Source organism: Argentina silus (assembly GCF_951799395.1).
Source record: "Argentina silus genome assembly, chromosome: 6".
NCBI classification, from domain to species: domain Eukaryota; kingdom Metazoa; phylum Chordata; class Actinopteri; order Argentiniformes; family Argentinidae; genus Argentina; species Argentina silus.
Genome location: NC_139660.1, coordinates 22,404,892 through 22,422,653, shown reverse-complemented (window position 1 = coordinate 22,422,653; position 17,762 = coordinate 22,404,892). Strand labels below are relative to the sequence as shown.

General features: G+C 43.0%; 2 protein-coding genes across 2 annotated transcripts in view; one reads left to right on the top strand and one right to left on the bottom strand.

Annotated features, from left to right (window-relative positions):
* Window positions 1-93: 93 nt before the first annotated feature.
* Window positions 94-4,302, top strand: tmem165 (transmembrane protein 165). Its single transcript, XM_083672027.1, has 6 exons — window positions 94-454; window positions 1,023-1,248; window positions 1,608-1,783; window positions 1,991-2,167; window positions 2,695-2,800; window positions 2,958-4,302. The coding sequence occupies exons 1-6, from the start codon at window positions 299-301 to the stop codon at window positions 3,032-3,034; spliced, it is 918 nt and encodes a 305-aa protein (XP_083528153.1). The 5' UTR covers window positions 94-298; the 3' UTR covers window positions 3,035-4,302.
* Window positions 4,303-10,717: 6,415 nt separating this feature from the next.
* clocka (clock circadian regulator a) overlaps window positions 10,718-17,762 on the bottom strand; it is a 31,964-nt gene continuing 24,919 nt past the window's right edge. Inside the window, exons 16-22 of the mRNA XM_083672048.1 lie at window positions 16,922-17,124; window positions 16,604-16,698; window positions 16,219-16,386; window positions 14,077-14,493; window positions 13,701-13,891; window positions 13,182-13,470; window positions 10,718-12,552 (exon numbers count right to left, since the gene is read on the bottom strand). Coding sequence (XP_083528174.1) covers window positions 12,217-12,552; window positions 13,182-13,470; window positions 13,701-13,891; window positions 14,077-14,493; window positions 16,219-16,386; window positions 16,604-16,698; window positions 16,922-17,124 — 1,699 coding nt within the window. The 3' untranslated portion in view covers window positions 10,718-12,216. The remainder of the gene's footprint in view (window positions 12,553-13,181; window positions 13,471-13,700; window positions 13,892-14,076; window positions 14,494-16,218; window positions 16,387-16,603; window positions 16,699-16,921; window positions 17,125-17,762) is intronic.

Genomic DNA, 17,762 nt, shown 5'->3' with positions numbered 1-17,762 from the left:
AGTTACGTTACCGAAAAACCTACACGTCTGCCTTTCGGCTACCCAATGGGATTGGCGTCCTACTTGTCGTTCAGTGACCATTACTCGCACGTTGAAACCGAGGAGTACGACCAGTAAAGGAAAGCTCCTCGTCGGACACGAATAGATACTATGTAGCTAGCTTGCTAATTTGCTCATTATATAATAAGTGATTATATCATTTTTGATGATATAGCTAATCGAAAACGCCTTCGCAAGCAGCTGCCTATTCCCTCAGCAATTTAAACGTCACCAATCTACGTGCTTTTGCTTTGTTGAAATGCCTCTCCTGGTCGGCGGAAGGGACGGTAGGGCTAACAGACGTGGGATGTGTGTCCTGCTGCTGCCGCTGGCGGTCGCCGTGTTGTTGTCGTCCGCCGGAGTTGCTGGGATTCCGGAGGAGCACAAATCAGTCCAAGAACAACCGCCCCAAGAGGTAAGTTAAGTCGCATTGCTTTACACAACAAGATGCACCCATTTAACGCACTATACACACGTGTCAGTTGAAGGGATTCCAGCCACACTCGCTTGCATAGTACTGTAGCTAATGTTGATTAGCCTGGATGTGGACAAGCTAGCTAACGTTCATTAGCTGGCTAGGTGGAGTAATGTTACCAGTGCATTGGCCACTGACCTCTGCGGGTTCAGGTTGTTGTTGACATCCAGAAGAGGCGATAAAAATAACTGACTAGGTTACTTGCCTCGCTCTAGTGTCAACTTTGGGGGTTAGCCATCCAGCTAATTCTCTTGGCTAGTAGCCGTTTTCATTTCCGCGTTTCTGCCACGGGTCATATTGCAAGCTTGGGGAGTAGTAAGTAGAGGTGTCATTTTGTCGTTTTGTACACCTTGCTAGGTCACGTGTTTACTGCTGCCTCAATGGGATGCGACTGACACTGTCTACTGTTATTGTAGTAATGCCATAATATACATAGATGATGCACAATAAAGGGTTGTTTTAATAGCGGAACTCAACTTGAATGTCTTTTCACTGTCCTCCTTCACAGAAAGCGCCTACTGCTCACCCCATTGGCCCAGTGGTCAGCGAAAATGACGCCGGCAAAGCGGACCTGGGCTTCATCCATGCCTTTGTGGCTTCAATCTCTGTCATCATTGTCTCTGAGCTGGGAGACAAGACGTTCTTCATCGCGGCCATCATGGCCATGCGCTACAACCGCCTCACTGTGCTAGCAGGGGCGATGTTGGCCCTTGGTCTCATGACCTGCCTCTCAGGTTGGTGAATGAATGAATGAATGGATCACTTAAATCACTAATCTTAATTAGAGTAGTTATTATGTGCTGGTCCATACTGGGTTTGTCTAAATATTCCTCTCTCAATGATTGGTCCTGCACAGAACTGTCATTATATACATATATATACACATTTGCGCCGGACAAAATGTGAAGCAGAGGGAGACTCAATAAACGATCACTTCCTGTAACGGCCGCGAAGCAGACTTGCCGGTGGGTGCATACCAAGTCAGGCTGCAAAAAGGAAGTCATCGTTAGAGTCGAGTCTTTCCATGTCTCTTTCTCTGATATAGCATGATAGTATACGCGTGGCTAGTGAGTCCCTCCTGTCTTTTGCCCAGTGCTGTTTGGCTACGCCACCACCATCATCCCCAGGATCTACACCTACTACGTGTCAACAGCTCTGTTTGCCATTTTCGGCGTGCGCATGCTGAGGGAGGGCCTGAAGATGAGCCCGGATGAGGGTCAGGAGGAGCTGGAGGAGGTGCAGGCAGAGATTAAGAAGAAGGATGAGGAGGTTTGCGCACACACACACACACACACACACACAGCCACACACACACACAGTGCTAATCCATGCCAAGACAACAAGTCTTGGCGTGTCACAGTTAAATGCATCCTATACAACAACACATTTTTTTTACATTACTCTTGCTGTTTTCAACCCGCCTCTCTCTCTCTCTAAGCATTTATTGGTTGATTTGGGTACTCTGTTTTCCTGTAGCTCCAGCGCTCTAAACTGGTGAATGGGGGTCCAGATGTGGAGGCAGGGACCACCATGCCACAGGGCAAATGGCACAGCTTCATCTCGCCCGTCTTCCTCCAGGCCCTCACCCTGACCTTCCTCGCAGAGTGGGGCGACCGCTCTCAGCTCACCACCATAATCCTTGCTGCCCGCGAGGTGAGTCTCAGCTGACAGGTCATTTGAATGCACTGACAACAGTTGCACAGCAATCAACAGGGCCATATAACACAGTGAGTTTATGGCTACAAAACATGTATATCCAGAATTCAGAGTAAAGGACAGCTGAATGGTTACCTTTGGCTTAACAGACACACATATACAAAACATTATCACATAAAAGCAGCCAGTTATGCAAAACTCCACCATTGCCAAACAGTGTGACGCCACTGGCTACGAGAGTTATATTTACATATGAGCCACCACCCCAGGCTCCACCCACTCGGTCGGTTTGATAGTTATGGGCTCCCTGCCTATGTTATTTTGTATGGTATGTTGTTAAACTTCAGGCAGGGAGCTATACAGAGCGGAGCCATCCAATTACGCCACTTAAATGTATTACCATTTTCATTAAACAATGATTAAACCGACGTAAGTGTCCTGACCGAAATGATTGTCATGTTTTTCTCTACCGTGCTGTTATGTGTGACAAGGAAGATGCGTCATAAGCCAACGCTATGTTTCAGGATCCTTTTGGAGTGGCGGTGGGCGGTACTCTGGGACACTGTATGTGCACAGGACTGGCTGTGATTGGAGGACGGATGATTGCGCAAAAGATATCTGTCAGAACTGGTAAGATATTTTTCCCCTTCTCGAGTGCTAATCAGATTTTTGTCTCTTAGCTTGAAATTCAGCAGCCCTGGTCCCGCTTTGTAATGTAAAATAACAGTAGCGTATCAGCGGATTTGTGTTACGGATCTCTGATTTGGTTTTGTTGTTTTATCCTCAGTTACAATCATCGGTGGGATCATGTTCCTGGCCTTTGCCTTCTCTGCGCTGTTCATTAAACCAGAAGCTGGATTCTGATTGGAGGGAAGATTGTCAGGCAAATTTTGTACATACCGTTGTACATAAACGCAACTATGTTTATTAAGAGAAAGAGAGAAAAAGAGAGAGAGAGTGTGTGTGTGTGTGTGTGTGTGTGTGAGAGAGTGTGAGAGAGTCTGTGTGAGAGTGTGTGAGAGAGTGAAAAAAAAAGTGTGAGAGAGGGAAAGTGAGTGAGTCTGAATGTTGCCTTCTTGTCTTACTGAGTCTGTGATCCCTCACCAGTCTGAATTCTGTGGCATATACACAGAACAGGCCATACCTCTCCCTTCACACTCAGGCCCCGCAGTTACTGAGTCAGTAAATTAGTTTCCCATCCTCCGTTACATTGTGTTTATTTTCAGCAGTCCTGTGATCCCGAGTGCATGGTCTCCCTTCCTCCCCACTAAATCATGAGCTCAGTGTGACCAAGTCACTGCTTGGCTAAATGCTGACCTCTGGTCAGTCCCATGAGGGAGGGCAGTGTTAGGGTCAGTGTGGAAAACACAGTCTCTCTGATCACGGGCCAGGCCTAGCTGCCTTGCTGTTCCCTCAGAATGTGTCTGGGAAGTGGAACGCTTGCATTGTGCTGCCATAGTGTGTCAGATCCCCCAGTGAAAGGACATACCTTATCTCCAGATACATTAGTTATGGGAATCTATTTATTTCCTGTAACAAGCGAATTACCACTGGGTGATGTCAACACATTTCAGCTGCCCTATCCATCATTGGGACCTCAAAGCAGTGGTAACCCATTTCAGTACTGTACATTCCGGCCTCGTGTCACAAGCAGAGGAGGGAACGCATCCTCTGCCTGTTGTCTGCCACTCAACATACTAAAAGAGGATTTGTTTGAGGTGCAGTGGTGAATTAGGGAACAAATCCTCTCCTACTTTGCTCCTGAATCTCACTGCCGACAGAAAAGGATACTATGGATACCTTCTCAAAAAAATAGAACACTTTAGACCAGAGCCACTAAGTCTACATCTTTCTTTAAAGTGGTTTGTATTTATTTACAATGTTGGAGCACAGAGATTATGATTTCTGTTGATGTTAAAGCTGTTCTGTTTTAATTTTTTTTGTTTTACTTTTAGCTGAAGTACTGTAGACAAGGAATGGGGACATTTTAAAACGTGACAGGGTAACGCTGCATTGTCAATATTTGACAGGTTGTGCCCTGATGTGAAACGACTCTGTTTGTGATCAAGTTGAACTTTTGATTGTTGAGAAGCCTAACTAATGTAAATGCTCAATAAAACCTGTCTCTCATGTGTTTGTGTCGACTGATTTCTTATCAAATGGTGACGTTATCTGCTGTAACCACTGACAATGTTATCCTGGATATGATTCAGTCAGGACAATTATGTCGTTTTAATACGTTTAATACATTAGGTTTGGTGTGAATGGATGGCTCTGCTCTGATATAACTCCCTGCTTGAAATTAAATAAACATTAAATACAAATAATATACATAGCGGTGAGCTCATAACTCACTGTCATGTTCAAGAAACCAGTTTGAGATGATGTGAGCTTTGTGACATGGTGCGTTATCCTGCTGGAAGTAGCCATCAGAAGATGGGTACCCTGTGGTCATAAAGGGATGGACATGGTCAGCAACAATACTCAGGTAGGCTGTGGTGTTTAAACAATGCATCAACAAGGCATTTTCGCCCAGAGAACTGCCGCTCACTGAATATTTCCTCTTTTTCTGACCATTCTCTGTAAACCCTAGAGATGGTTGTGCATGAAAATCCCAGTAGATCAGCAGTTTCTGAAATACTCAGACCAGCCCGTCTAGCACCAACAACCATGTCACATTCAAAGTCACTTAAATCACCTTTCTTCCCCATTCTGATGCTCGGTTTGAACTTCAGCAGATCATCTTGACCATGTCTACATTCCTAAATGCATTGAGTTGCTGCCATGTGATTGGCTGATTAGATATTTGCGTTAACAAGCAGTTGAACAGGTGTACCTAATAAAGTGGCAGGTGAGTGTATGTACTCAGCGCTTGTGCTTGACACTGTCTTTTAATTCCATCCACTTGACGTTCTTATGATGCTGAGGAGAGATGTGTGTGTTTGTGTGCGTATGTGCCATCTTCATCAAGGTAGCCGTCGACGCCTCGAAAAAACAACAACATTTAAATATGTATGTTTTATTATGAAAAATGTCACATGCCTTGAGTTTGACTGTCACCTAACGAAGCATGCACAGTCAGGACCCATCAGCATAGAGACATGTTAAAAAGGAGACATTTTACAACAGAATAAAATGAAGTAAGCCTGGTCTACACTCAAATGTATTGATCAAGATTTTGGCTATGCAGGGACATGGCTACTTTGACTTCTCCACAGGTAGTCTGCTCATTGAAAGAATTTGATTAGGCAATATCCTCTATCAAGACAGATTTTTAGAAGGCATGCAAAAAATAGCAAGTAATATGAACAACTGTAGCCTACAGTAGGCCCACTTGTTTAACATGAGGGGTAGTTTCCAAATAACATGAGGCAAATACTGTATCATCATTCTTTATTGTCAGGCTATCCATATTAAGACCTTATTATTAAGATCTTATTACTCTGATTTACAGTACAGAAGGTGGCTGTCGGAGGAGGGGCAAAAAGCCTCATCATTTATTATGTCTATATATTTTGTAAAAGGACAGCTAATGCCTAATCTCGCTGATGACATACCTGGGCTAAGTTGGCAGCAACTCCAGGCCTATGAAGATGTTTTTGGTCCAGTTGTGTAACTGTGTTTCAGTGGCCATTCTGGATGGCCGTCAAAAGAGAGCAGAGGAACTACGCAGGCTGATGGACTAATCAACATCCATGTCTGAGGAACAGCTGAGGGAGCTGCACACTGACATAAAGGTAATGTGAATATTCCAATTACACTTGTCAAGTACAGTAGTGAGTAAAAAGTAGGTGAACCCCTACACAGTTTTCACATTTTGTTACGCAGGAGTCTGAAATTAAAATGCATTAATTTAGATTTATTTAAACTGATCGACACAATCTACTCCACACATTCAAAGTGAAACAAAAATTATAGAAAAAGTATAGAAATAATTTGCCACAAATTATTTGAGTGATACTGCTTAAGTGTAACAAAAACAACAACATTTAGTCTAAATACAAAGCTTTAACTCAGAGGCAAATCTAACAAAGTCCACCACCCAGTCAGCATCATTCTTACTTCAAGCATGATGATGGCAGATCATGGTATAGGAATGAATGTTATCGGCAGGGTCTGAGGCGTTCAGGATCAAGAGGAAAATGGATAAAGCAAAGCAGAGACAAATACTAAGGGGTGAATCTACTAATCACACAGAGAGAAACATTACCATTTGGGTAGAAATTCACCCTTCAGTTGGAAAAATACACAAGTCTAAAGCACACTGGAATGGCTTCACACTAAGAGAGTGAATGACCGTGAGTGTCCCAGAACATAAACCAGGTTGAAAATCTGGTGCCTAGAAGATGACTGTCCATCCACGATCTCCAACCAATTTGATAAAGCTTGAGCAATTCACCAAGAAGGGTGGGTGAATATAGCCTAGTCTGGTGTGCAATGTTGGTAGACTCAAAGCTGTAATTGTCCAGACTCAGGGATTCACATACTTATTCACACAACACATCCTAATTTAGAATTGGTTTTCAAACATTTGAATTGATTCGGGGGGGGGGGGGGGGGGGGACTGTTAAACTATACTGTTTTGGCACTGTATACATGTTAGGTTGGTTAATAACATTGGTGTAGAGATTAAGTATTGTTTGGGAATGAAGCCATCTGATCTAAACAATGGTGTTACACTACCTTCTGCAAAAAGCCCAAAGGTGATGGTGATCTCCTTCATTTTCAGTGAAGTGGTTGTAAATACAACCGCCGAGCTACAGTTACCTGGGTAAGAGGGGTTAAGGTGACAGCTCCGGCCCTACTGGACCCTCTTCCACACTCCAACTCCACAAGAGGCCCGGCCTACTCCTCTACATCTTCTCAACGCCCCTGACCTCAGTCTGCAACCTGTGCAGCCCCCTTCTATCTAAGACCTACGAGTAGTAGGTTTACCTCAGTCTGTGATCCGGAGTGAAGGCTGCCAACCCGAGCAGAAGCCAAATCCAAGCCGAAAAATCTCACTATCATGACTGACAACTCAACTCCCTTCTGGTTTGGTGTGTCCCTGAGTAGAGCGCATCATACCAGATAAATGGCCAAACTAATGACATTCTTTATTGAATAACAGAACACAGAAACAACTTAGTACATATTTTTATTTTCAAAATTGAGTAAGGGGAGCAAACGGCACGGTTTTGCTTTAAAAGGTTCCATAATGTTGTCTTTTTTTATTTTTTTTAAGAATGGTCTGGTAAATTAATTTATAGCAGCACTCTCTTCGCAGTGATATTAGGCCTACAACGTCATTGAAACACACAATGCCTCAGAATGTGTCCCTTTTACACTGCACATTCTGCTCAGTTTTAGACTATAACAAGTCTTGGGTTAAAATGCTTTCCTTACCTGTCTATCTATCATGTGTCATTGCTATAAATGGAATGTCTGTTCCATCAATTTATTCATGTATTAAATCAAGTTCTATGGTTGGGACCAACTTGTTGGTAAACATGGAATTCTATGACGTCACAATGGGTTAGCCCTAGGTCAAGAACCGCTGGTGCGAAAAGTGTCATCTTAGCCCTCATATAATTCACCTGGTTACGACTTGTTCAATTGGCATGACAGACCAAGAATATCATAACAGCATTTTACAGTTTTAGATGCTTTTTGGAAAATGTACTGAACAGATTAATTTCACAAGCCAAACAAATGGTCTGGAAAGAGCACCACACATACAAAGTTGAAATGAGAGCAGAGAGGAGAGAACACAAATAGACATTCAGAACTCTAGTGCGTACATCAGATCTACAGAACATTTAACATGATTCACCATCGCCTTCTACATTGGGCGTTCATTCAGGGGTATTACAAAAAAGTGTAGCATGATTTATTAGTACTCCCATCCATCTCTTTGGATACAAAACATCTGCAATTTCCCCCACATCTCCCACTGTCTGTGTTGAATTAACTTTATTAGCAAATACAACTTGAGGGAACCCTGCTGTGATATTTCAAAACATCTAAATACTTCTCACAGAGTAATTAGTGAAAGTAATCATCTGGTCATCTTGAGGAGGGTCCAAAAATGTTTATTTCTGCACATTAAAACTAACATTCCGTTGACACCACAATTTGAGAGAATTTTATTTTCAAGAGAAATAACATTTATTGGGCCGTTGAAACAAAGATCATGGGAGGGATATATATATATATATATCTGTTAAATAAGGAATTTGTCAGCATTTCAGTACACCTTTGCATAACCAGCAGCTCATGAGTCATTTTCAATGAACTCAAAGTAGCCAAGTCTGTTTTTGGGAAAAAAATATTTCCAACAGTCCTCCTGTAGTGTCACAGTTTGTTTAAATCCTTTATTTGAGGTTAAATCATTAGGTGGGATTTGATGTTTCTTTCCCTCTCTTCACGACAACGGCAGTATATATGTATGTATAATACAGTGTATGATATATATACATATACACATATATACATACACACACACATACATACATACATACATACATATACATATTATAGCTCTATTCATTGTTTGAGGTCTAGCTTGGCCATAGAAAAATAATCCTGAAATCTGAGTTCTATAGGTTATACTGTAGGATTTCTTTAAAATACTCTCAACTCCTCCATGGCTACTAATTTCTTCATGCAAACCAGTTGTGTTAGTGATTGATATTTAATTACATTCATTCAAGTATTGCACTGCCTAGCCCGTTCTAGAATAATGGCTAGTTGTAAGGTGCATCATTTCATAGGTGGCACATGTTCAATGTTTGTGTTAATAAATAATCATAATCACACAAACCAACTAATCACAAAGTGAGCACCACAAAAAGCTTATATACAACTTGATTGTTATTAATATTAAACAAAACATTAACCAATGTGTTGATATGACAACTAGACAATAAACTACAACCTTGCAATATAACTAGTCGGTTACTGTTGATTAGAGGGACATGTGTTCTACACAGACCATGCACCACACCTAACCGATCAACAGGGGGCACCATTTACACAATAAGTGATTTCCAACAAGAAGAGACAGTAGGCTTTGTGTGATGAATTAAGATTGAATGTAAATTACTGCAGTGTGAATCACAAATGGGACAGCTAAAATAGCATTGCTATGAGATACTGCAACATGAACACTGATTGGACCAATCCAGCCCAGTGGGGGACTGGAGTGGACTCCTGAGGGGACCAGAGACATTCTACACAGTCCTGTGCTGTGACACCAGAGGTTTGATATGAAATATAGGATTTGACAACTTCTGCCAACAAGAAATAAAACACAATACTGCAGAAGGTAGTTACCAAAAATAATCCATTCAAATTGAATGAAGGTATTTCTGTAAGTGCTCTCAATGAGGGAAAAAACAACAACTTTCTGACCACATGATTCAAGATTGTCCAAGAATATCAAATTATGGGAAAATAGTAAACTGTTCACACATCACTAAAAAACCTGACATTGTCTTTCTTTTCTAGCCCTGACCCTTTTCTTGTGACCATGCTGAACCACTAGTGAGAGCAGCTCGACGAGCCCCACGAGACAACATTTACCGTAGGAACCTGGTAATCCATTAAACATGTTACCATGGCAACAAACCGTATCTAGGACCCCACATTATGACTACTATGAATTCCAAACATCATCATGGAGACACGACACCCCATCAAGATGACGACAAAACCAACACCTATCCTTAGATGTCCTGTAGGACACCAACACCATCAGTCCATTTAATGAAGGGTTTGCAATTCACTCTCCTGTCAGGCCCAACCTGAAGCCAGTTTCACCCGTTTCAGGGATCATTTGGGTGCTAGGTCATCATGAGCATTTGCTCTGGGCTTGTCAGGGCTGGGCTTATTTTACACCTTAGGAGACAAGTGAAGCTTCTGTCTTCCCCCATTCAAACCACAGAAGATGTCTGTAGGGGGTTCTTAACATGAGAGAGACCAGATGTTCCATGACTAGAACCAGCTGGTCATAAGCTGCTCATATTACTTAAACAACAGTCAGACGTCAGTTTAACGTGTCTTTCTGGAGACAACCACCCGCAGTGTAGCACCTCCATTTCTGTCTGACCTAAACAAATATAAGACAAGTTTTGAGTAAACCTTCACAATAAAAGATGAGGATCAACTCACAGATTACAATTACAAGCACGAATCCTTCCGTACTACTTCCTTCCCATTTGATACATAGCATTTTATGTTCTGAACATTGACGACACCTAAGAAGCTTCAGCAGAGGGAAATAGCATAAACACGGCTGTTGGTTGTAATTGGTAGAAAGGAATGGAGCGGCCATGATGGATGTAGTCCATTCATGGAACAGACTCTGAGGTGACATTATCTATAATATTTTGTAAATACTTGCAAATATGTGATCATGTACTGAAACAACACTGACAAGAATTACATTGTTTCGTTGGTTAATGTCAAAATATTGTTTGTGACCATTTCAAACGTCATTGAATATATATATATATATATATATATATATATATATATATATATATATATATATATATATATATATATATATATATTCTTTAAATATTATTGCCTTGTTCAGGACAACAACAAAAAAAGACTACTTAAAAGCATTTATGACTTGGCACTAAATATAGTCAGTACCTACAGGTACTATGCATGCATCACTATGGAGGTCATGTGACCCCTCTTTAAAGCAGTCCTAATGCCTCGGAACCAACTACATTTAAAGAGTCATGAACAGCTAATGCTAGCTGCATCTGCTTGTGACAACCAAATTAACACACTTTTTAAGTTAAAAATGCCTCTTTTAAAGAGCGATGGCAAACCATATGACACATATGGCAGAGTGAAGAGGATGTTTCCATAGGATGCATTTAAAGTGTATTTGGTAGCCTTTTGGTCTTAAATCTATTTACACTTCAAAAAATGTATTCGGTAAGATCATGTGTCTACATTTAGCATCCTCAATGTGTTGCATTGGAACACAATATACATATTCATAAAAAATATTCCACCTTTAAAAGAATTCCGTTCTTTATAATCTCAATATATGTATTTTTTCTTAAAATAAAAGAGAGAGGATTAAACAAACTGTGACACGACCAGCAGCATCAGAGCTGTCTGCTATGCAGACACACACACTTTTTAAACACACACGCACACGCACACACATATATCCCCTGGGAGTCAGGAAGTCTGTGAGAATATCAGCCATTTAAGTGTGTTAAGTTCTTTTTTCCGTAGAATACTAGAAAAAAAGTATATATTCAAAGCTACAAATAACAGACTACGCTTTTTCATTTCATGCATCATATAAAATATTAGTTCTCTTTCTTTTTGTCCATATATTTACACATTATTTTACATGTGTTCTGTACAAATAAAAGTTCAATCCACATACAGTACATTCTTAAAAATATTTTCTGACCCATAATTACTTTTTTGAAAAAGAAAAAAAAAAAAAAAGAAAAGGAGGAAAAACAACACAAAGAGTTTGTCGTCTGTTCTTGCAGGACTTCTCTGAAGCCTGGACTGAAAGCTCCAGCGCTTCGACTGGATTTGCTCTGCATAAATTAAATCCTGTGAGGGTGACGAGAGCACACACACAGAAACACACGAGACGAAGATGGGGGATGGTGGGACGACAAGCACCGTCGAGTTCCAGGGTTTCCCTCCCACTGTTACTGTGGGGAGGGGACCTCATGGCAGAGCCGATGTCTCTGCGGTGGGTAAGAGTTTCTGAGCCGTGGCCTCCGTGTGCCAGAGTGACAGTATCTTCTCACTTCGAACACAGTGTTGGGTTCTCTGTGGTGGCCGGACGCACATTGCACTCAGGAGTTCAGTGCAAGCAGCCAACGATCATGTGGAGGGGGGAGGCAGAGCTGCCCGCCCTCCCTCCGTCCCTACAGAAACAAGATGGCCGCAGAGGCATGGTCTCAATACTGCATTCCAGAACTAGCTCACCTCTTCAACCCCATCACACACACACGCATGCACACATCGTGGCTTGGTTCAGTCCACATATCTAACCGGCTGTAGCCAGGTTACTGTTGCTGTGTGCTGGAGCGGTCGGACATGCGGTCTGACATGCTGTCGGCCCTGTGAGAGGCCAGCTGCTGTTGCTGCTGTTGTTGTTGTTGTTGAAGTTGCTGTTGTTGTTGCTGCTGCTGCTGTGCCAGTTGCTGCTGCTGTTGTTGCTGCTGTTGTTGGAGCTGCTGCTGCTGTTGTTGATGTTGCTGTTGCTGCTGTTGGAGCTGCTGTTGTTGTTGCTGATGCTGATGTTGTTGTGGAGTGGTGGCAAAGGCGCCCTGCTGCTGCAGTGGAAACGCAGCCTGCAGGATCAACTGGGTGGACTGGTTTCCATGGAGTAGTCGGGGGGCCTAGAGAGGGAGAACAGTGGGTGAGTAACTTTTCTGAACATTTCAAATCTCAAAAGTCTTTCCTTGATTCCTTACATTCTCTACCCATGCCTCCTTCTCAAAACTCATGGGATGCGAAGGTCCAAGGTTCCTCCACTCTGACCTTCTCCACCCAATGCATTTTGGGGTTAGGAGAGAAAGCAAGTAACCAAGGAAAGTGTACTGTTCTCATCGAGTAGTAAACACTAGAGGGAGCACTCCCGTAAATTAACTGTCATACATGCAGTCAACTTTCTTCATCTGCTCTGTTTTGAGTGGGCATAAATACAATGTTGGTGTTCGCTGGCATAGTATCAACACAGGTCAGTCATTTATGTAATTTACCAGTAGATGGCGTCATGCACCTGAAAAACATTTGCAATCTCGAGATACATCTATTGAAGAAGTAGACCATGTGTTGATCCAATTGGCTGCTGCCTTCCCAGCTCATAGGAAAGTCCAACCCTAGTTGACTACATGGCGCCCCTCTTGCTGTCACAAATGCATTGAGTGGGAAATATAGCATGTGACTTCTCTAGGGATATAACTCTGTTCCGTATCTGCCATCAGAGGAACTGAGACATTGAGACACAAGTCCCTCTAGTGGTCACCTGTAAGAACTGTGTTTGCTGCTGGGCTAGCTGGGCTTGGCCTTGCTGCACGACGGCGGCTGCAGCCTGAGACTGAGCCTGGGCCTGGGCCTGCTGCTCCTGCTGCTGCTGCTGCTGCTGCTGAGCCTGGGGCTGCTGGGCGATGCTGATGGTCTGAGTCTGGCCCTGCTGGGGAGCGAACGCAGTCACCACCTGGCCCATGAACATGGTCGTAGGGACCATGACCGCTCCACATGCCATCGGTCCCGCTGTCACCAGCTTGGTCAGCAACTGAGAGCCAGCTGGGAATCTGACAGAGAGGGGGGTTAGAAATGGAGTAAGGGGTTAGAAATGGTGTAGGAAATTGAGAGAATGAGAGAGAGAAACACATGATTCCTGATACCAAGAAAAGTACTTTTTTTTCTCTCATTCTTTGAGTACGCTGTGGTTGCATGTACTGTATTGTACATCAAAACGTATGACTAGTCATTAGGTTCTCAACATCAACAACAACAACAACAACAACGACGAGAGACGTACCGGATCTGTCCAGACCGGTCCTGGGCGAAGGTTGCCACAGTGCCGGGGTTGGGGCTACTGTTTTGGGCCAGGCTGGTGGCAGCGATCTGGACCATGTTGGCCGGGCTGGGCTGGGAGATCATCATAGTGTTGTATGGCGAGGCGAGCAGCGCCCCCTGCTGGGGCTGCAGTGTGTGGGATGACCGCTGAGACTGAAGCACAGAGAGCCGAGAGAGATTTAGCATCGAGTTAGCATGACAGTAACTGTAACATGACATCATCACAGGAATAGATAAGAGACGTTATCTAAGTTGTACAACGCAGTATCATTGTAATAATGAGGTGTGTGGAAGTACGTGTGTGTACGAAGCTAAGCTTGAAATGTGGTGCGTCTGACCTGTTGTGAGAGGGCAGTGCTCTGTTCTCGTAGAAGGTTCTGTTGTTGTTGTTGTTGGGTCTGGGACTGTTGGGGCTGTTGGGGCTGCTGCTGTTGGACTACCGTGTGCTGCTGTTGCTGCTGTGTGTTGCTCTGTAGGGTCCCGGCAGACACCACCTGGCCCTGCATGGTCAGAGCCCCCCCTTGCTGCACAGCGGTGCCCTGGGCCAGCTGCACTGGACCGAGGCTCAGGCCTCCGGCTCCCGGTTGCAGGAACATCTGGAGGCCATGGCCCTGCACCTTGTTCAGCTCATCCTGGATCTGTCTCAGTTCCTCCTGCTGCCTCTGGATGTTGGCCTCGATCATCCTGGTCCGTTGCTCCAGCTGGTCCTTCAGGTGCTGCATGGCGTCCAGCTGGGCGGAGAACTGCACCATGGGCTAACAATGGGTTAATGATCACACATCACCAAGAAGTAGGACACAATATCGGGAAACAGCAAGGGGCATTTTTTGAGGGCATAGAGTTAGCACATCTCCATTAGTTCATAGAGAAGGCACATGCTATCTTTCCCATTTATTGCATGTGTGACAGCATGAAGGGAACCATGTCGTCAAGGTGGGACTTCCCATGAGCTGGGAAGGCATCAGCCAATTCGATCAACACATGGTCTTCTTCTTCAATATGTGTCTATAGATTGTAAATGGCTTTCAGGTGGGTGACACCATCTACTTGTACCAATAAATGTCCTAGACACTGGAGTTGTGTTGATACTATGCAAGTGAACACACTGGTGGCAGTGAATCACCAACATTGTATTTACTCCTGCTCATATCACAGAAGAAAGATGACGACATGGTGCTCCCCATATAATCACAGTTCAGTTAGTGGAGTGTGCCCTCTAGGGAAATAACTCTGGTGGGGGGCTAATAGCAGTGTACGGTTTCAGGTTGAATTAACATTGTTGTGGTTTGTGGTGACAGAAACGTCCAAATAATGGTTGGGTACTGATTAGAGCCCGACAGATATATCGGAGCAACGATATTATCGGCTGATATTGGCCTTTTACAGAAATATCAGTATCGGCACATATTCCTTCGATAATTAACCGATACAACACCAAAGATGTGCCTCACATTCGGAGATTATAGGCAATTACGTGTAATTGGGTTTTTCCAGAGCTAAATATATACATGTATGGATTTTAATTAATAAACTTGTTTATTGGCGTTTGCTGTTACTGGAGTGCCTACTAAAGTGGCTGAATTTAGCAAAGTAACGGTAGGCTCTTTGGACTACAGTGAATTAGCACAGTGGTTAACTTAAAGGATGTTGACTGAACAAGAGTTATTCGGTATAAGGCGTCACACACAGTAAGATATTATTTACCAATAATTGATTTCACCAGTTAACATGGCTAGCTTGTAACTATGAATTTCAAGAGTCAGACGTTCTAGCTAACCTTTGTCACAGGCAGCTTGGTGTGTAGTTACAATCAACGGTATCAGCATGGACTGCACAACACAGGTTTGTTTGCTCTCGTCAAGAGAGTGGAATTTACCACTTTGATAAAGTTTGTCTTGGGGAGGGGGAGGACCGGAATAAACCATTACTGGAAATGACAGTGGTTGGCAATCAGCAAGTGCAGTATGTTTAAGAGTATGTTTTAAGAATGCTTTTTCACTGTGCATTTTTTAAAATGTTTTTGTTAATGAAACATACTGTAACTGACTATAACAAAACAAATTCAGTGGATGATCAAACTGTGTCATAACAAGCTAGATTGAACAGCAAATCACTGATCAATCAATATGCAGTACACTGAACATGTGAAATTCTCATGCACATAAAATAAATAAATATTGCTCTATTTATCAATGGAGTTAATTTCAGGTCATTATTGAGATATACATGTTTGCCGAATCAACATTGAGAGCATCTTTTTGCCATTGTTTTCTTCTTATGAAAACTGTGATTAAAAGGGATTATGTAAAAAAATGTTTTAAATATCGACAAATATATCGGTTATCGGGGAATTTTACCACAATCGGACCCAAAAATCCAGTATCGGTCGGGCTCTAGTACTGATATCTAGAGAGTGAGAAAGGTTTGGTGCTGTACTGCACGGGCCGGAGGTGAGGGAGTGAATGTGGAGAAGATCTCACCTGGACGCTGGGCTGGATCTGCTGCTGCTGCTGCTGTTGTTGTTGTTGTTGCAGTTGTTGTTGTTGTTGTTGTTGTTGTTGTTGCTGCTGCTGTTGTTGTTGCTGTTGTTGTTGCTGCTGCTGCTGCGAAACCATGGATGGGGCCGTGTTCTGAGAGCTCATCGAGTGCTGAGAAAGAGACATAACAGAAGAAAACAAGTCAGAAACAAAATCACAATCAAATACGGAGAGAGCTGTGTGACTTCATGCTGCCAGAAACACAACCAATATCACCCAGAGGGCTTTGTCATGTGATCTGTTTGCATCTAAAGCACCTTGATCGTAGAGGTTCAAATCATGCCCATATCTGGCATTTCCACTAAACCACGCACGCCCCCCAACTGACCTGACTGCTGATGGACGACCTCCGTTGTGATGTCATCTCGATGGCGGAGACAGACTGGCGTGCCGGCGTACCCCTGTCCGTCTGTAGCTTCGACGCTGAGGAGGAAAACACAAACATCATGTCACTCTGATTGTTAAAAAAAGACACTTGTGGAATGAATTACACCATGTTACAAAAGTAACTGTTTTAGTCATGGAAAGGGTTAAGAGGTGGCAGTGTGATTGATTAATGGATGGATGGATGGATGGATGGATGGATGGATGGATAGATAGATGGATAGATGGATAGATAGATAGATGGATACGGCACTGTGCTTACAGGCGGGGTCGGACACGGCTGTGTGGGCGGACTTGTGGGAGCTGCGGGAGGAGGCAGAGGGCGTGGGGCTGCGATCGAAGCGCTCCAGCGCCTCCTTCAGGCTGGAGGTGTTGAGCTGTGACTCGGATCCAGAGTCTTGAGACTGCTGGAAGGATGGGAACAGAGAAACACCAGTCAGCACCAGCGATAGTCTCACCATGACACTGTCCATTTCAATTTAGTAAATTCAGGAAATTCCAATTCCAAATTTCCTTTATGCTTTTCAATGAGGAGATTTTTGAATTGGAATTTCAGCTTACTTCCTGAATTGAAATGGAATTGAGCCCAAGCCATTTACATTTATATTTACATTTATGGCATTTAGCAGATCAATCCTGACTGTCTGTCACTAACACGCCTTCAACAACCTGGGTCCCATTTCCCAATAATGAGAAAGAGTGGGATTTAACTATCATACTTAAGATTGAGTTAAACTAAAGTGTATCCCAAACTACCTCGCTAGAAATCTTGATTAAGATCAATCGTTAATGTTTTGTTGATTGCAAGGAGGTGCACTCAATAGATGAATGATAATTTATCCATGCATAATTAAACATTTCAATAAATTTTCAATGAAACCATCCCTGTCCTTTCACATGGCACATGTCAATAAATAATAAAAGTTATGTGTTACGTTAATTGTATTTATGACACAGGCTAAATGTAAGACTATTGTCTTGATCAAAGTAGGTCTCCAAAAAATGTCTGTATACGTCAATTTGTTAACAAAGTATTTCATCATCACATTGTGGCAATTAATGCTGTCATATTATAAAAGCTGCCTATTGCACAACACATTTTG